This window comes from Natrix helvetica (genome assembly GCF_964273705.1).
Source record: "Natrix helvetica genome assembly, chromosome: 5".
In the NCBI taxonomy this organism is placed as follows: Eukaryota; Metazoa; Chordata; class Lepidosauria; order Squamata; family Natricidae; genus Natrix; species Natrix helvetica.
In genome coordinates this window covers 60,204,566-60,225,159 of record NC_138551.1, presented here as the reverse complement: position 1 = coordinate 60,225,159, position 20,594 = coordinate 60,204,566, and the positions used below count along the sequence as shown (strand labels likewise).

Here is a 20,594-nt window from a genome sequence, read left to right as displayed (position 1 = left end):
ACTGACAGTTTATTGTGCATGTCAGCTCTAAGTAAGTGAAAATATGGTGTTCAAATCTAGACTTGAATTGTGGTTAAAGAAGAACTTGTTAATTATAGTTTATAGCTTAGGTTTTGTAATGGGTTTATTCATACTTGAATCAAACTAAAACCAATGGTTTAATTGATTAGTACACTCTTCTGGCCCCAAAACCAAGAGATGGAAGACAAGAATGGCTACTTGATATATATTACTCTTATCTCTTCTATCATATTCACACACATCAGTCATGAAAATACTTAAATACCATAAGAACACAATGTAAGAAAATTCTGTTCAATTACTCCAGTGGCCCATCTGGCTCAGTATTCTTTTTCACATGGAAAGCAACCAAACATTTTCAAGAAACTCACAAACAGGTATCTTGGTTGCTGTTTTATATTTTTGCTTCATAACAGACATCAGATTTAAGGAAACAGCAAGAGATGTACATCTCCCTTAATTGAACGCAACTGTTGATAAACACAGTAATAACCATGTAGTTGTCCCGGCAACAATACAGATAGATTTGGCAGGTTGCAATCTGAGTCAGTCACTGGGACCAAAGATTTATTGTAGAGGCTCGTTCTGGGAGCTTGAAAGCTAGCAAGACTTCATTTTCATTCACATCACCTGTTTTTACCAAGGCCATCTTCCCAGATTGCTTTTTGACTTGCCAACAATTTTGGCACTCCCCCTATAATAACCATGTCTAGCTATTTAACTTTTGAACCTCAAATAAGATCAACTGCTATCAATGCCTGTAGGTAACAACCAGCATCCAGAATGAATTTGCTCTGTTTCTGTATTAACCATCTAAACTGGTGGCATCATCATATCTGATGACAATAAATCCCATTTAATCATTATTATTATATGAGATAATTATGTGAGATGATATTTATTTGATTATTATATGAGGTAATAATAATTATGAGGTAATAATTACCTCAATTATTATTACCTCATATAAAGAAAGTCATTACAGGGACAGGGAAGTATCCCCTACAATACATGATTTATAGTGATCGTCTTTTTGATCAGGCCACCATGTTTTACTTTTATAGTGAAACACGGTAGACTGAAAATTCTGCTTCATCACTTACTTTTTGAAAAGCAAGGTTTCAACTGACTATAAATGCAGATGTAGCATTCATCAAACTGAAAAAAATTAGCAAACTGGAGCTGATCACATCTGCCTTATTGTCTAGGGTGCTACAATTGATTAAATACTTTCATTATACATAGCATGAGACTTGGCTTTGTGTATATGGCCGCCATCTCTCTTGTTCTCATTTCAACTGAGCATTCTGAATCGGTACCTGATCATGTTTCAGCAAAGCAATATATGAGTACAAAGGTAAGTCACGAACAGTTGCAGCACTCTTTGCAATAGCAAGTGATGTACATCCTATAGCCAAACTGCCCATAAGTACAGGTTCAGGGAGTTCTGCTGGGACTATTGGCTTTTCTATCACAGACAATTTTTTGCCTAAAAACACAGGGGGAAAAGGGATGTAGTCAGTTTCTGCTTAATGTTATCAAGACCACAATAAATAAAATGATACTTTTCGCCTTAAAGCTTTGAAAGTCAAACAAATGAAGAAAGAAACCTTCAGGTTTCTCAATCTACAATTTAACTGGAATCACAGGCACTTCATCCAGAAATAGGAATTTGAAGAAATATAATTCTAAGTGCATTTTAAACTTTTCCTACGTATCCATCTAGCCTTCTAACATTACTTTTATATCATCTTAAAGTTTTAATGGTAGCTATTGCAAACGCTTTGCTGAAATATTATTTCTCAGACAAAAATGTTCTCTGTTATTTTCTTTTTATTGACTTTTTCATCATGTTCATTTTTTAAACTTCATACAGATTTTCAAAATAATATTTATGTTTAAAAAATCAGACTCCAAGGTACATTTGGAAAATTATGTAGCTCCCATTTAGGTACCTTAACAATAGCTGAATTTTGTAGCACAGAACATAGCAACCATCATTTCACACTGTGACATTTATGTCCTCAAATGTTAAAGAAAAGCCTGCATCGTTTGAAAATCTGACACTAGTTATGAATGTGAGTGTTATGGAAAATCTGACTTTTGATCCAAACATTTAACAGCTTCTTTAAGCAGTAGAACATAAACATTTTCAAGAACACTGAGATGTACTTGATACATTAATTTGAAGCACATCACAAATTGATCCTCTTTATGATCAAAAAGCTCATTTAATGAAAATTATAGATGAATTGTCATGGTATGAAGCAACAAGTCTGAACAGGACATATTCTCCATAGATTCTCAACAATCAGTGAAATATTCCATAAAATGCCAAATTCTATTTTTGTTACATTCAAATATCTTTTCTTGTTCATCGAGACTATTAAGAGTCTAAAAACTAAATATTTCCTCAGAGATTTATAAAGAGTTTTAAAAATATATATTTACTAACATTATTTCTTCATCGTCAGATATGGTATTCACTGGTATCTGCAGTAAATTAAGACTATATCAAAATACACAAAACACAAAACGGGGGAGAGCCAATTTTTGAACCACTGGATCCTAAACTGCTTCCTTTTGCAGGGAATGTACAAGGATGCTGACTGTGGTCATGAAATAAAACAAAAAATCTTCCACTTGGTAGAAAAGCTGCCAAAAATGTTAAAGAACAGATATGTATAACATTGACAGCAACGATAAATATTGTCAAATCTACAGTTTTCCCACATAAGCACATGTATATGAAAGGCATTAAATGATACGCCTCAGTGAAAATACCTTGAACTGAAAGAACAAATCATTGTACCAGATACAGTAAAACCAGATTACTGACTGAGAACACTAACAATGAAATTAAATCTTAAATATTGAGGACACAAAATGCAAAGGCAGGAATCATGGAAAGGCCCTCATGCTTAGAATAATTAAATGGACTCAAAAAATAAATCTATAGAAGACAAGATAGCTAGTCACCATCATTCATGATGCAAGCAGGAGTTTTCAAGAACTAAAAAATTGAGTTACTAAGAGAACAATCCAGGGAAAACTAGTGTCCAGCAGGTCATGAAGAACTAGAAGTAACTGAATGATTGTATAAGACCATTTCATTTATTCTAATTTCATTTTCTAACCTGTTTTGTTTGGTTTCTTTTTTCCAGGAGGTACAGTGGCCAGTAGAGAAGCGGGGGGCATCGTTTCCTGATTTTCTTTTTCTTTTTCAGGTTCCCTTTTTTCTTTGTCTTGTTCATATTTCCTTGTAAAATAATCACTGTGATAAAAGGAAATAGCATGACTAATCACTGTTTTAGATTTTGCAAATGCAAAATCTAGAGTGTCATAAGCTGGAAGGGCTCTGGCACCCAAAAACATATTCCATATTTATTTTGAAGCTGAATTTGAATGTGTGTTGCTTGATATTGTTGTTAGTTTTAAGCTTCCCTTTCCTTAGGGCCAAGCAGTCCTGCAAAATGCTAAAATAAACAATTAAAATAAAATAAACGGGGAAGTATTGTGAATGATAAATATTGCAATTTTTAGCTTTATAAATATTTACACCTTTGTATGTACACATTTATTGCATGTCTGTCACCTTTTGGAACTTAAACTTTCCTACTCTGATGTTTCTTAATCCTTGTGATTATACACACCAATTGGAGGAACCAAAATTCATACATTCTTTATGTACATCAAACAGGCCTTGAGAATTGGCCCAAAATATTTCTTCCAGATTATTGTCTAGAATGGGTGCACAAAATGCATAATTTTGCTCCTATTTTATCTCTGTTCAAACAATGGTTTTTTACCTTCTGAACTAAAAATGATTTAAAACCATCATACTTATATGGTTGCCTTCTTCTTCTTGGAGTTCTCTAATATTTGGATGGTAGGTATCAGTGCTTTGAGATACCACTCATAGTACACCATCCATTATCATAGGCTTCAGTATTGAAAATCTTTTTTTTTTTTGAAATTGTAGTCCTTCTAATGATTAGTACCTGGTATCTTCCCGATGTTAGGGGCAAAACATCCTACATTCCTTGTTCACTGGTGCACGCTGCTTGAACATTTGCTCTATTTTGAGCAAACACACACTGGACTGCATCCTTGAGGAAGTTTCAAGGAGAGTTGTGAAAATGATATAATATCATTAAAGTACATTTCGTAAAATGAAGGTAGCTTATTAATGTCCTTTCGGTGCTATTACTGGAAAAGTGTAGGGAGAAATATATTTCTGCAACTGCAATGCCAACTACCCCAATCTATCCTCCACATGATTAAAGGGGAAACATTATTGTTCTGTGCCACTTCAGAGATTCCTTCAGCTGGTTCTTCACTGGCACAACTGTCCCCTTGGAAGAGGAAGAACATATAGGGTAGAAATCATTCAAAGAAGGTATTTAGTTAATTCAGCATTTAGAACTGATTTAAAGATAATTAGTAATTGAACAATTCCTCAAATCTACATCTTTGATGTTGATTTTAGCCAGTTTATTTATTGTAAGGAAACCTGTGATTAAAGTTTTGGTCTCTTTAAATTTGAAATGGAAAGGAAGCTGAGCTTAGTATTACACATACAAATAAATTGTAAAGTTAAAGAAAAGATATGCAACAATAGATACAAATCAAATAAATACTACTTGGATCAATTTACATTCCAGGAAGCTGTATTGTTTAGTCACCTATATGTGTCTTACATCAATCTTACAGTAGTACTATAAAATGCAGAAAAAAAATTATGATCAGTCTATTAATTAAATATATTGTGAACAGTCTAAAACAATAAGTGTAACCTTTATTGCCGCATTGTCTATTAACCAGTACAAAACTATAGCAATCTTATCTCAATTCCTATATAAAAAGGAATAATTATATATTTTTAATTATCTGCAACTGAATTTGTGCCTGAATGTGTTTTTATAATCAGTTTGTGAATAGTAAATATATAGGATTCCATACTATATTCATTTTTAAAATATTAATTGGAGAAGGAAACAACTAGGTAGAGTCTGTTTTTGGCTTTTTGTGGTATAATAAAGAATAATGTAGATTTTAAAAATTACTATGTACTTCTTGTCCTGCCTTCAGGTGCTTTGGAGAATAGGTTGACACCTTCTTCTTTGTGGCAGCCCCACAAATATTGGAACACGGCTATCATGTTAGCCCTAGACCTTCTTTGAATTAAACTAGACATACCCAATTCCTGCAACCATTCTTCACATCTTTTAGCTTTCAGTCCCTAATCATCTTTGTTGCACTTCTCTGCACTCTTTCTAAAGAGTCTCAACATCTTTTTTATATCATGGCGATCAAAACTGGATGCAATATTCCAAGTGTAGTCTTAGCAAGGCATCACAACATGGTATTAACACTTCACGTGATCTTGGTTCTATCCCTCTGTTAATCAGCCTAGGACTGTGTTGGCTTTTTTGCTGACTCAGCAAACTGCATGGCATAGAAGGGATAGAACCTTGTAATGAAAGAGAAAGGATGGATAACAAGTTTGTTTATAATTACTGTAGAGAAGATTGAAAGTTGTGTGTTCAATTTTCTTTTCTTTTTCTACTTAAGTAATTTTTTACACTTTCCTGTTAACTTTTTCATTTCTTTCTAACTTTTCATTACATATTTTCATATTTATCATTTATTTATGTAATTTTAAAATAAAATTTATACAGATAGAGACTGACTGTTTTGATTTATATGTCTCATGGGGCCCCATTAGCAAGTCCAGTGACAGATAATGGGAGCTATATTCCCAAATCCATGGAGAACATTGATTTGTATTCTCTTGCATTATTACAGCCCCTGAAATCTAGTCACTCATATTGCTACCATCCTCCCTCCTTCTTCTTGGTACCTATTATTTTATTCATTCAGTATTGCTATTAATAGATGGAACTTTTTAGATAACGAGCACTTATGATAGCAGGATTTGGACAACTGATTTATGTAACAAAATGCCCAAATAAGTATTAAAGAATACTGCTTCTAGTTTGCAAGTGTATTGTGTGCAAATGCTGAATTACAACATAATGGAATTTTTTTAAAAAATTTAAAAAAAAACTTCCTAGCAAACAAAATAAAGATGAGGCACTTACCCTAATAACTCATCAATTCTTTGTTGGTCACTAGGTTGAAGGCCTCTGAGCATTTCATTCAGTGATTCATTTATCCATTCAATTGCCGTATTCAAAGATTCGTATCTTTCCTTTTCATCTGCATCAATTGCTTCTGCTGAAGCACTTTCAAGAATTTCAGCATGACATGAGATCATGCTGGAACAAATAATCTGTGCAACAATATTTAAAGATGTTTATTACTAGAATTTCACACAGAAAACATGACATTGAAATTACTTTCTACTAAAAGCTTTTTTTAATTGATGTATGGTTTTTCCCCTAACACTTCCACTAACAAATATCATAAACTTATCCCACTTCAAGTATTTATCCAAGGTAATCCATAGATTCTAATTGTTCAGTACAATTTTATTCAAAGCTTTTTATTTCACTTGTACGTATTCTATATAGGTTTAATGTAGTTCTTTTTAACGCAAACAGTTTTTATGTGAAATTTTGATGCATCAATACTTTGAGAATATATTTTATAATGTTCCCCTAATACATATCTTGAACAAAACTTAATGAAAACTTTTCAAGAAGTGAAAGAAAAATTAAAGAGAGTAATCTTAATCCTTCTAACTAAATGATATAAATATTCAGTGTAATGAACTATGTAATGCATATGTAATGAATGAAATATGTTTTCAAATGAAAATTTGAAAACTTGACTAATTTTTGTAATTGCCCCATCATATTAGATGGCGTTATAAAATAACATAAAAGGACATTTTCCCAGTTGTAAAATGAGAGAATAAAATTTCAACTTGGCCCTAAATTAATCGAACTACAGGAAATCAAAACTTTAGGTACAGAAATCACACACGACAGGAATGTATTTAAACTGCATTAAAAAAAAAATAACAATCATACAGAGGTGGTAGAAGATGGAAGTAAGATCAGGATCATACTGAACAGGAAGGTAATAGTCTGACCTGCTATATTGTTTCCTCATCCAACTGATAATCAAGCTAGGTCAGAAGTTTTCATTATAATGAATGACTTAGGTTAAGATTGTGTCTGAGCCCCTTTACTTTTTGATTCTGTCTTCCAGTCAGTTGTATTGCTTTTCTTTCACATTTTTTCATTTTAATGATTTAATTACAAGCTGCATAGAGTTCTGGTGGAGTTGGTCACCCTTGAAATTGTAGAAACAAATAGAGAATTAACTGCAACACAATTCATACCTTATCACAGTCTCTAACTCGGCAAAAGACTTCAACTTCTAATGTTGGTCGACCAGTTCCATCCAGCACACTTTTAGCAACTAATTTGCATATCACTGGAGGTTTAGATAATTCAGAGAAGAAGTTTGCCTAGAAGACCAGTAATTAGTGCAATTAGTGCAATTAGATTCAAAGGCTTTCAAAGATACAATTGCGATTTATTTTGTACTTTAAATTTATTAGGTGGTTCATTTAGTTACTAATTCTTGTAGCCATAGACTGGGAAGAAAAAAATCTTGAATGGTGTATGATCTGCTTCAACCCTAGTTGAAGCAGATTATCTGGATTCTTTTCAGTCAGTATGTGGCAGATTCTGCTGTGAAGTTCAGTCTATCTAATATACTCTAATATTGGAGACTAAAACATATGAAGAACGGTTGCAGGAACTGGGTATGTTTAGCTTAAGAGAAAGAAGGACTAGGGGAGACATGATAGCATTGTTCCAATATCTCAGGGGTTGCCACAAAGAAGAGGGAGTCAAACTATTCTCCAAGGCACCTGAGGGTAGAACAAGAAGCAATGGGTGGAAACTAATCAAGGAGTGAAGCAACTTAGAACTGAGGAGAAATTTCCTGACAGTTAGAACAATTAATCAGTGGAACAGCTTGCCTCCAGAAGTTGTGAATGCCCCAACACTGGAAGTCTTTAAGAAGATGTTGGATAGCTATTTGTCTGAAACGGTATAGGGTTTCCTGCCTAGGCAGGGGGTTGGACTAGAAGACCTCCAAGGTCCCTTCCAACTATTGTATTGTATTGTATTGTATTACTCAAGCTGAGTTTCTGTTGGTTAGTATGCGTAATCTTGTTTCTACCTGCTAATTCCTTCAAACTGATTCCTTGTGATGAACAATCATAGCATCATATTCTGAACATCTTTCAGGTGCAGCCAGAGAAAAGGCATGTATCTGAGATCCTACCAGATGGCAACATTTAAGGTATGGAACTTGTTAGGACAAATAGATACCCTCAATCAGTGGTGGGTTCCTGCTGGATCGCACCGGATCGCGCGCGCTCCCTTTCAGCGCTCCACCTGGCTTGCGCGCTCCCTTTCAGCGCTCCACCTGGCTTGCGCGCTCCCTTCCGGCGCTGAAACCGGAAGTACAGTCTTGCCCCGCCCCTGGCGAAGCAACGACGCCTGCCTGCGCTCCACCAGCTCGGCTGGGAACGGAGATGTTTCCTCAGCGGAGCGGAGCGCCTGAAAAAGACTTTTCAGGCGCTCCGCTCCGCTGAGGAAACATCTCCGTTCCCAGCCGAGCTGGTGGAGCGCAGGCAGGCGTCGTTGCTTCGCCAGGGCCGGGCAAAACTGTACTTCCGGTTTCAGCGCCGGAAGGGAGCGCGCAAGCCAGGTGGAGCACTGAAAGGGAGCGCGCAAGCCAGGTGGAGCACTGAAAGGGAGCGCGCAAGCCAGGTGGAGCGCTGAAAGGGAGCGCGCGCGATCCGGTGCGATCCGGGAGGAACCCACCACTGCCCTCAATCAAAGGTGATCCTGCAAGTGACCTTGACCCATGCAATTTAGAATTTTAAAGGTAATAGCCAGCACTTTGAACTGTATCCAGACAACTGGAAACTAATGCAACTCATACATCAGCCGTGTAGTAAAAGCAAAATATGAAGAACCCAGAACAAGCTGCTGCATGTTGGACAAACTGGAGCAGATCATTTTCAAAGACAGACCAATGTAGATCACACTGCATTAATCCAACTAAATGATAGCTAAAATGTGAGTGTCAGCGAGCAAGGTCTCCCAGTCTAGGAAAGGTCACAACTTGAACAGAGGAGCCCTCCTCCAGCCACAGCTGCTATCTCCTGCTTTACTGGGAGTTGTGAACCCAGGAGGACCCCCAAGTTACGCACCAACTCACTCTGATGGCGTATTATCCCACTGAGTATCAAGGATGACAAGACACCAAAGCCCATATCCCACTAGAGTGGGAAATCCAAACCCATTCAACTTGTGAGAAATCTGTTTGGTGAAGTGGTTAAGGCACCAGGCTAGGAACCAGGAAACTAGTCCCATGTGTGATCTTAGGCCAGTCACTCTGTCAGTCCTAGAAAGCAGGCAATGGCAAACTACTTCCAAAATCTTGCCAAGAAAAATGCAAGGTCTTGTCCAAACAGTTGCCACAATCACCTTTGACTGGAAGGCACAAACACTAAAAAGATGCCTTTGATCCAGTCAAAGCATTTTGCTCCCCATCCAGGCTCCGGACACTGGATATGCACCCAAACAGCATCACCTTCCTGGAACAGGGGTGGAGATTTATAACATGTTGATGATACTCCACTCATAATATCAAATAGCCTTATCCAATGGCCTCCTGTAGTTGTTAAATAAGAGAAGGAACAAGGGGAAAACCAGAGACCTGAGACTCCCTGAAAAAAAGATGCCTGAGTGGACCCCCCCCCCATTATCAACTAGAACTAGCCATGGAGGAAGCAGAATCACTTTAAAGCAGTGCCCCCCCCATTTCTAACCCTACCCTCCAAAAAGCTAATTTGTAAACTCATCTCCAGCCACTGAGACAGAAGTTCTACAATCAAGAGTTCAAATCCAAATCACCACAATCCTTACCAGTTTGGGCCTCCCACATCTATTTTCCTGCCATTCTGTCTTCTGTCCTGCTCTAAGCCATCCCACCACTGAAGATAGAACATAGTGCCCAAGTCTGAGGGCAGGGATATACTGGTGACAGAGCAGTCTTTGCCTATCAAGAAGTTATTACAAAATAAGTCATTATTGAAGAGAAAGGTGCTTTGTAATACAAGGAGGTGGTCTGGCAATGTTGCTTGGGTTGAAGAAAACAGAAGGAGAGGCCAGCCACGGTTGGTGCAGGACTGTGGTGGAAGAGAAGCTGAAGTACCCGGCAGGCACAGGGGGTAGAGGAGAAAGGAATGTGGAGATATGCAGAGCTGAAAGAAGGGAGGTCTGGAGAAAGGATTTACTTTCGCTTTGTTTAAGATAGCAGACAAATCATTTGTTTTAATGGTGATTGCCTCCTAATGTCACCCGAGAGCTGCCAAATTGTTACTCTTTTGTTTTCTTTTCTCCCAAACTGTTTAATGATATAGGAAACCAGGCTGCTCTGCGCACCCAGCAGATTACACACTGGATTCAGATTTTAACTGCCAATATTTTCTTTAGGATATGGTTTCTTTTTCTTGCTCTTTTTTATTCCCGTCCTTTTTCTTTCCAATTGGTGTTTCTTTAGCTGTTTCTTTACCTTCAATTCTTTTGGACCTAATGGCTCTTTTCCTTCTATTGATTTCTCTTTTTTTTTAATTTCAACATCACTATAGTAATTGCCAGTTCTTTTTCACTAGACTTAAGAATGAGCTCTAACTCTTTTCAGAAAAGTGTCTCAGAATTGGAAAAAAACGCTTGTTCACTTAGGGTACTTACACCTGAGATTTTTTTTTACTTCTTAATCCTTCTTTTTGGATGCCGTGGAAAAACTCAAAAGATGTGCCTGGATGATACAAACTACCTGAGAGATGTCAAGGCACAGCTTATCATGGTAGTGTTTTATATAACTGTATGGCTCCAGAAAGCTTCCTAAAAAGACCATACGGTACCATTTGGATTGGAAGTCCAGCGTCTGGAAGAGAACCGCAATCTTGGATGAAGATATGTAAGATTAGTATTGTTTTACCATGATCATCAATGAGTTAGCTTCCTGGTTCTGCTTCTTTTGATGTTGGAAAGAAAGGAAATAAATGGGAGTGTTGAGGTGACCTACACGGAAGTCCAGGTGATCTGGTGGCTCTTGTGACATATGCTACCATAGATACATTTTCCTCTTTTCAGTTCTGGAGAACAAGTTTCTTTAAAAAAAAGATCAGAGAAAACAAGATAGCAGAACATTTGGTTACCTTGAGGTTCAGCATTATTAGACTGAAATACAGCAATGGTAGGATCAGGCAATCTTCATAGCATGGTTTGCAAAGCAGTCTTTACCCTGTGGCTGTATCCTCTCTAGTTTTCAATTAGTAGAAGACATCATAATATAATAAAAGAGTCTTGAGTAATGTGTAAATTGGTAGAAAAGTGCTCTTTGGTATACAATTGTGGTATGTCAATCATAATTTTGTTTTCATTGGTGAGATGCAGAAACAAAGCAGCATTCTCCAGCATGTAGATAAATATGCTCAAGTAAGAGCAGCCATTGAAAAATATCTAGATGTCTAGAGGGAATACTTGCTATTTGCTTTGATGCTTGTTACCCATCCAAAATTTGTTTATTACTATATAAAAGATGATTCTAATATATTTCTTCCTTGATGATGCACATAGAGCAGCAGTTTATTCTGGTATGGGTTTCCTTTCTCAATTTAACAATATTGATTACTGTGGGAGAATACATGCAGATACACATAGGAAAAGAGAGAGAGAATGAAGGATAATAGATTAGGTGTACAAAAAAAAAGAATTCATATCTTAGCTTGGAAAGATAAGAGAGGAACAGTTGACAGATTTTTTTTTCTTGCAATAAGAATGAAGATGTTCAATGTATAATCCTACCTTATTATACTACAGTGAAAGAAGATGCTACAGTAAAAAAAGAAAGTTTACAGGAGGTAAACTGTAACACAAAACAAAAGATGTAATCCTCACCCCATCCCAAGTTTGAAGACCTAGAATGAGGATGGCAATGCTGAAAAAACTAGATTGACCTTCATTCGCAATCTACATTGATTTTTTTTTAAAGGTAGAATACTGTTCATTGCCAGAATTCTGAAAATTCTTTAAATAAAAGTATTAAAATTATATATGTTTTAAAGAAAACTGAAAAGATACGGAACTAGTTCCCAAACTCTACAACTCCAAAACTATCAAGTAACTGCTTAATTAAGGTTTTATTTAAAAAAATAGGAACTCAGTATAATTAAAGCTGTTGTGTATAGGCATTCCTGGGGAAATGGGGTGGGTGTGTGAAGTGACAAAATTCATATAATGATGCAAATATCACAAGTTGCTTATCATGTCAGATGTTGGAATACTATGCAACAGTGGCATTTGCATTATGAAATCACAATATATATGTCATTTTGAAATAAACCCAGCATGTTATGGATGGCACAATATTTTTAGAACTGAATGTTGTATTTTTAAAGTTATCATTAACTTGATTTATATTCTAGTATGCTTCTGCAAAGACCATCTATGGTAACCTATCAGTTTTTCTATCTCTGAACTCAAAGATGTGCTATTGTTAACAAATACTTCATGCCAGTCTTCTTAAATTAGCAATTGTATTTACTTTCTAGAATCAATTTATAGATAAGTCATTATCTATTGCAACAAAACTATTATGTCTTCTACAGCAGTTCAAAGACATAAAGAGGGCACCAGATTAAGAAAGCTAAAGACTTCACATTTGTTATAGTTTAGGCTGCCTTCAAATAGAGAACATCAAGATGACTCTCTACTTGACTCTCTATTACATTTGAGCTTACATTATAATAAATGTATTATGTGTTGCCACCTTTTTGGCTTGCCTTAGTCCTGAGTAAACAGGAATTGTCTTGGAATGCATGTAAAATAGATAACATAATTAATATGTATAAATAAAAAATATCTCTTAGATTGGGTAATGGATAGGCACACACAGGCTTAAGGGTAACAACAGCTCTTTATTAAGTAAAATAAGTGAGAACAATCCAGCGAAGGTTGAGCAGCAGCCCTTTTATAGGGAGCTGTCAGACCCTTCAACCAATAGGATTAAACCTCTGTTCCCGCCGGGACAGAGTACCTTGGTGGAAACCACTATAGTTAGAACAAGTATCTAACACCCCTCCCCTCTTGGATGGAATAATCCTACTTGTTACGTAGTCACGCAGGTAGGCGGGCTTTTGGGTAGCTGTGCCAGACCTGCGCAGTTCAGTAGGAGGGGTTTCCTTGGACAGGTCGGACAGACCTGTTTAATCCACAGCTCCACTTGGTGGAAGCTCCTGGAACCTTTCACAGGCCGCGGCTGGAGCTTCTAGAGCTGGTTCGCTCGGAGCTCGCTGCAGGCCTGCAACATAACCAGATAAGTTCCCCGGTACCCTCGGGCTTGAGCTGGCCGTGGAAGGAGTGAGTGTTTGCTCCGTTTGGGTAGGGCTTTGGCTAACTCGTGCAGGAGTTACCTCTAGTTGTCTAAAAGTGGAGTTGGAGAGGTGGCCACGGAGTTGGTCAATGTGCCTTCTCCAATTCTGACCATCCTCGACCTCTAAGAGGTAGGAGCGAGGGCCGGTGATGCCTATCACTGTGGCAGGAATCCACAGAGTTCCCCCAGCTTAGTTGTGGGCATATACCGAATCCCCTATGCTAAATGTCCAAATCTTGCTTGTGGAGTCTGGGGGCGATGAGGCAGAATAATTGGGGTGCAGCCAGTCTAAGTGGGACCTTAGCCGACGACCCATGAGAAGCTCGGAGGGGCTTCTCCCTGTAGTGGCATTGGGTATGATGTGCTGAATTAGCAAAAGTGGTCAACCCGTGTTTGCCAATCTCCCGGGCCCATCATAGAGAGGGCCTCTTTTGCAGATCTCACCATTCTCTCTGCCTGACCATTGGAGGCCAGATGGAATGGCGCGATCAGGGCATGCCTGATTCCCTCAGCTGATAGGAAGGTCTCAAATTGCATGGCCATGAATTGGGGCCCATTGTCAGAGACCAAGACATCGGGCAGGCCATGCATGGAGAAAAGTCTCCACAGCACTTTGATGACCGCTTCTGCCGTAGTGGAGGTCATCAGGACTACCTCTAACCATTTCGAGTAGGCGTCCATAACTACGAGAAATGTCTGGCCATGAAGTGGGCCAGCAAAGTCAATGTGCACCCTAGACCATGGTGCTTGAGGTCGATCCCACTCCTTAGCGGGCACCTGTGGGGGAGCTGGTCTGGACTCCTGGCACGGTGTGCAGGTAGTCACCCATTCTTCGATCTCCCTGTCCATGTTAGGCCACCACATGTAACTCTTGGCCAAAGACTTTATCCTAACAATTCCAGGATGCCCTATGGGTAAAGCCTCTAATTCTGCAATGCGTAGTTTGGGTGGAATAACGACCTGGTCCCCCCACAGTAAACAGCCATTTACAACCGATAACTCATCGTGTTTGGCAAAATACATTTTGAAATCAGCCCCAAAGGCGCCTTGGGCCGCCCCCTCCACACCCAGTTCAAAATTTGTTTGATGGTGGAGTCCTTTGCAGGGTGACGGGTAACGTCACTGGATGAGACAGGCCCAGTCTCAAGGCAGTCAATGAGGAGGACTGGTGTCTCGGGGGTAGGATCAGCGAGAAGTTCAGGCAGCGGGCAGCGGCTTAGAGCGTCAGCATGCCCCAAAGTGGAGGTGGAGCCTGGTCGGTGGATGAGATGGTAGGAGTAAGCAGCTAGGAATATGGTCCATCTGGTCATTTGAGGTGATAATGACACTGGGGTAGGTCGGTCCCCAGCCAGTAAGCCCAACAATGGCTTGTGGTCCATAATCAGTTCGAAGTCACGGCCATATAGATACTCATGGAATCTTTTTATTCCAGCCACTGCAGCCAAAGCCTCATGGTCCAGCTGGCTGTAGTTCCGCTCAGACAAGGTCCTGGAGTAAAAGGCAATAGGGGCCTCGGTACCATTGGCCATGCAGTGGCTGAGGACGGCGCCGAAGCCAAACGGGGAAGCGTCGCAGGTCAGCACCAACAGCAGGGTGTGGCTGTATTGTACCAGAAAGGAGTCCATCAACTCCTTTCTGGTACCACGGCAAATGCGGCAGCCTCGGCTCTGGCCCAGGACCACTTCGCGTTCTTAGCCAGGAGACGGTGTAAGGCAGCGATGGTGAACCTTTTTTGGCTCGCGTGCCACAAGTGAGGGGAGCGCGGGGGGTCGTGTGCGGGCGTGCCACATCCATAATGCAATGCACGATCCTCCAGTGCGCATGCACGCACAACACCCCCCCCCATTTTTACATGCTTTTTTGCCCTCCCCAGGCTCCAGAGGCTTTATAGGAGCCTGGGGAGGGCAAAAAGAGCCTCCCCCGCCCTCCCGGAGGCCCTCCAGGGGCTTCAGGGACCGTCCGGAGGCTTCCCTGAAGCCTTCAGAGCGCTTAAAACCACCCTCCGAGCAAACCGGAAGTGACTTCCGGGTTGCTCGGAGGGTCATTTTAAGCAATCCGAAGGCGTCAGGGAGGCCTTCGGAACGCTTAAAACCACCCTCCAAGCAAACCGGAAGTGACTTCCGGGTTGCTCGGAGGGTCGTTTTAAGCGTTCCGAAGGCTTCAGGGAAGCCTCCGGACGGTCCCTGAAGCCTTCGGAGCACTTAAAACAAACCTCCAAGCAACCCGGAAGTCACTTCCGGTTTGCTCGGAGGGTCGTTTTAAGCGCTCCGAAGGCGTCAGGAAAGCCTCTGGACGGTCCCTGAAGCCTTCGGAGCACTTAAAACGACCCTCCGAGCAACCCGGAAGTCACTTCTGGTTTGCTCAGAGGGTGGTTTTAAGCGCTCCGAAGGCGTCAGGGAAGCCTCCGGACGGTCCCTGAAGCCTTCGGAGCACTTAAAACGACCCTCTGAGCAACCCGGAAGTCACTTCCGGTTTGCTCGGAGGGTGGCTTTAAGTGCTCCGAAGGCGTCAGGGAAGCCTCCAGACGGTCCCTGAAGCCTCCGGGGGGGGGAGGCTCTTTTCACCCTCCCCAGGCTCCTATAAAGCCTCTGGAGCCTGGGGAAGGCGAAAAATAGCTTTTAAAAAGGTGAACTCAGCTGGGCAGCTGACAGGCCAGCGCCTCGCGTGCCCTGACAAATGGCTCCACGTGCCACTTGTGGCACGCGTGCCATAGGTTCGCCATCACTGGTGTAAGGGATCAGCAATGGTGGCTTTCTGTTTAAGAAAGACGCTGTAGAAATTAAGGAGCCCGAGGAATGCCTGCAGCTCGATTTGATTGCAAGATGTGGGGATGTCCTGAATTGCTTTAATTTTTTGTGTGGTTAGGTGAATCCCAGAGCCATCGATTAGGTACCCTAAGAATTCAACCCTTGACACGTTAATTTGGCATTTCTCTTTTTGAGACAGAGGCCTTTGTCTCTAATTTGAGCCAAAACTGTTTGTACACAGTTTGAAAAGTTGCGCCTCATTTGCAGCCGATACCAAGATGTCATCGAAATAGGGGACAACTCCTGGAATCCCCTGCAAAAGTCGTTCCATGATGCTTTGGAACAGTCCAGGGGCGATACTAACGCCAAATTGCAGGCGGTGACATTTGAATGCACCCTGTGTCACAATGGTTTGGGCATCTGCCTTAGCACCATCTACAGGCAATTGTTGGTATGCCTGCACCATGTCCAATTTTGCGGAAAATTTTCCGGGGCCTAATGAATGAAGGAGGTGCTGTACAATGGGTACAGGGTAGACGCTTTGTTGTAGTGCTTTAATTATTGTGCACTTGTAGTCCGTGCAGATGCAGACAGACCAATCAGATTTGACAGGTGTCACTATAGGGTCTTCCAGCGTGCATGATCGACCAGCTCTAGGATTCAAGATACTCTCCTTGGTTTTAGCCTTATTGGGGCAATGTTGGGGTCCAAACTAAAGGAAATTGGAGTCCCCACATACTTACCCAGAACGGTGCCAAAGACATCCTCGAACTCCTTAAAGATGGCTTCAGCACCGTTGTCTTTCAAGGCGTTGATGCTGGTCATCTCTAGGCCCAGGGCTTGGAACCAATCTAGCCCTAGGTCGCTCTGCAGGTTGCCACTGACCACTGTCACTGGGAGCTTCCTGCTGAGCTGCTTGAACTTCACCTGGAAGGTGCCTTGGCCCATGATGAGGACCCGGTTTCCCTGGTAATCGAGTAGGCGGATGTTAGGGATGTGTAGATGCTGCTTCTTTAGGCTACGGATAGCCTGCTTTAGGGTAGACCACAAAATGATGGTCAGTGATGACCCGGTGTCGATCTCCATCTCACATGGAGAGTCCTCAATGAGGACTGTGACCTTCAGCTTTTTTGGCCACCTGGTGCAGACTTGGCCGATTGACGTATGGTAGGTGACTTTATTGTCACCCTGTGAGCGCCGTGGTGGCTTCTGCGGGGCCCCTTGGTTGGGCCTCTGTTGGCAGTTTGGTACACTTCTAGGCTGCCAGGTAGTGGCAAGGAATTCGCTCCGGCACACCTTGGCAATGTGCCCCTTTCACTCGCAGTGCTGGCAGGTTGCATCGCGGAAATGGCAAGCTGATCTGGTATGGTCTCCTCCGCAGCTAGCGCAAGGTGGGAGATACGGTTTGAATTTGCGCACCGACTGGGCACAGCTACTGTGCATGTGGCAGCTGTCATCTTCCTCGCCTTCTGAGGTCTCGGGATCTGCAGTCTCGCGGTGTACACATGTACTCTTTCGCGCGTCTTGTGGAGCGCTTTGGTGCTGCAGAGTTTCAGTAGATTTGATGGCTGATTCGGACACCCTGGCTTCAAAGGTGATCTGTAGAGTGAGGTTAGATTTAGCGAGTAACCTCCTCTGAAAGTTAACGTCTCGCACGCCGCAAATTATGCGGTCCAGAATCAGCTCGTCCAGAACTTGGAATTCACAGTACATTGCGGCCTTGCGGAGCGCCGCAACGTACTCGTTAATCGACTCACCCTCTTTCTGGTTCCTGATGTTAAACTCATGCCAGCAAATGTGCCTTGGACAGCTTGGGGGCATAGTGGATCCTCAGCATCTGCTGGAGCAAGGACCAGGCGACTGATTCTAGCAGTGTCAGCTCAGAGAGGTCTTTTGCCATCTCGAACACTTCCCGGCGACAGTATCCGAGGAACATGTTCTTCTTGTGGCCTTCAGAAAGGCCCATGAGGTCGTTTGCCTTGAGGAAGCAGTCAAATTGTAGCATGTACAAGTCCCAGTGCTCAGTGACTGGGTCATACAGAGTCGGTGGGGTGTGCATGGACATTTTGTGTTCTGAGGGCATTTTGAGTTTGCCGCTCAAAAATGGCTGCTCGAAGCCGCACTGAACTCCGGCCTGGATGTACTTGCTGTATTGCTATGCTCTTTTTGGTTTGCCTAGTTGTCTTCCAATCCCATCCTCATCGCCAGTGTTAGATTGGGTAATGGATAGGCACACACAGGCTTAACGGTAACAACAGCTCTTTATTAAGTACAACAAGTGAGAACAATCCAACGAAGGTTGAGTCTGACAGCAGCCCTTTTATAGGGAGCTGTCAGACCCTTCGACCAATAGGATTAAACCGCCGGAACAGAGGACCTTGGTGGAAACCACTATAGCTTGCCTTAAATCATAAAAGTCTAACAAAACCAATCAGTTATTTCATTTCCACGTAGCGCTAAGAATCCCATAAAATCCAGGCTATTAGCTAATTCACTAGCACAGTGTTTCTCTCCTCAGCAAATTTAAGTGGCGTGGACTTCAAACTCCCAGAATTTCCCAGCCAGCAGTATTCCACTTGGGGAATTCTGGGAGTTTGCAGTCCCTACCTGTGAAAGTTGCTGAGGTTAAGAAACAGATTTCAGTTACACTGAAATCCTTGGGTTATGACCACAATTGAGCCCAAAATTTATGTTGCAAAGTGAAAAAATGTGTTAAGCGAGTTTGCAAATTTGCCCCATTTTACGACTTTTCTTGCCACAGATAAGTGAATCATTGCATTTGTTTAGTGAATCTGGATTCCCCATTGACTTTGCTTGTCAGAAAGTCACAAAAACTGATCACATCACCCCTGGACACTGCAACCCTCAAAAATATGAACCAGTTACCAAGCATCTGAATTTTGATCACATGACTATGGGGATGCTGCAATGGTCATAAGTCATGAAATGGTCATAAAAACGGTCAGAAGCCACTGTTTTCAGAGCCGTTGTAACTTTGAACAATCACTAAATGAACTGTTGTAAATCAGGGGACCACCTGTATATGCTCGGTTCCAAACATCCCTTCTGCCAGTGCTAGTGCCTCCACTTAGTGCGCCTGCGCAGTTTGATCCGAGCCGCTGTCCAGTTTAGCTTACCAGATACCCGTAGAGATCCCCGGGACGGTGGTAGAACATGGTGTTAAGCACTTCCTCCAAGCGCTGCGGCACTTCGTTGCTCCGGTAATACTCCGCAGCCTGGTGTTTGAGATCCATGATAGAAAACCGTCGATCCGGCTCCGATGGCCGTTCCCTCCCCGTGTAAGCTTCCCGGCGCGCCATGAGCCCCGCGACCGTCGCTAGGAAACGGGAACGCTCTCCTGCCTGGCCCCGAGATTTCCAAAGTCTCGCGAAATCCTCTCCTCGGTCGGCGAAGCCAGCCGCGTCGCTTCAGCCTGAGCGTCCTCTGTGTGGCTGAGAGCGAGCTAGGTTGGAATGGAATGGGCTTTATACCTTGGGAGAGACGTGACCGGCACTGCACAGCAATAGGATCCGTTGATATCTGTAGAAAAATAAAGCGTAGCTGGGAGAAAGAATAACTGCACCACAAGGGACCCCAACAGCTGCTTTGGGTGGTTCCTAGTCTTCAAGGAGGGTGTCTCTGCTGCCTTTATGCCCGGATAGAGAGGGAGCTATTTTCACACCACCTGCTTGTCCTTAATGAACATAATCATGGTTTATTCACGTCTGGATTGGCATGACACATATACTAACCACCTGGTTTGGATACACACTGGCCGTCCAGTCCCTCCTTGAAAATCTTCAGTGATGGAAGCAGCCACAACTTTTGAAGGCATTCTGCTCACTGCTAGGAAGTTTCTCCTTAATTTCAGGTTAAAGTTCCTAACAGTGCGAACAATTAACCAGTGGAACAGATTGCCTTCAGAGGTTGTGGGTGCTTCATCACTGGAGGGTTTTTTAAAGAAGAGACTGGACAACCACTTATCTGAAAAGGTCCTGCTTGAGTATGGGGTTGGACTAGAAGACCTCCAAGGTCCCTTCCAGCTCTATTCTGAGTTGGAAATTGAGGCTGTCCTTGCTGCTGGGGACAGTTTCTCACCATGCATTGCTTTCCTTAGATGTGACTGGCCATTTTCAATCAAAATGGCTAAGAGAAAGGACTAGGTTTGGTGAGGATTTGCATCTTATAAACCAGATCATGGTTTATAATCTGGTTTTCTTGATGGGGACTTTTTTATTTTTCTGCAAGCAACATTGAATGTTAGAGTTTCAATGGGGAAGAACTCTGCTTAAAAATATGAAGACAAGAATCTGGGAGACACAATTGTAGAAAATGTTACAAAATGTTTGTAGGGTAGTGAAAAGTTGTTTAGATGATTCATGAGTCAAA

General features: G+C 41.7%; 1 protein-coding gene across 5 annotated transcripts in view; it reads right to left on the bottom strand.

Moving 5' to 3' along the window:
- The window catches only part of ENO4 (enolase 4), a 33,009-nt gene extending 12,691 nt beyond the window's left edge, over window positions 1-20,318 (bottom strand). The window contains exons 1-6 of one of the 5 annotated variants that reach the window (XM_081956585.1): window positions 20,304-20,318; window positions 19,343-19,745; window positions 7,334-7,462; window positions 6,126-6,316; window positions 3,159-3,295; window positions 1,341-1,510 (exon numbers count right to left, since the gene is read on the bottom strand). In XM_081956585.1, the coding sequence (XP_081812711.1) occupies window positions 1,341-1,510; window positions 3,159-3,295; window positions 6,126-6,316; window positions 7,334-7,462; window positions 19,343-19,525 (810 nt within the window). In that variant the 5' untranslated portion in view covers window positions 19,526-19,745; window positions 20,304-20,318. Of the gene's footprint in view, window positions 1-1,340; window positions 1,511-3,158; window positions 3,296-6,125; window positions 6,317-7,333; window positions 7,463-19,342; window positions 19,821-19,957; window positions 20,072-20,303 lie in introns of those variants that run through there. The other 4 variants (XM_081956583.1, XM_081956586.1, XM_081956584.1 and 1 more) reach the window with 4 other exon arrangements.
- Window positions 20,319-20,594: the final 276 nt, after the last annotated feature.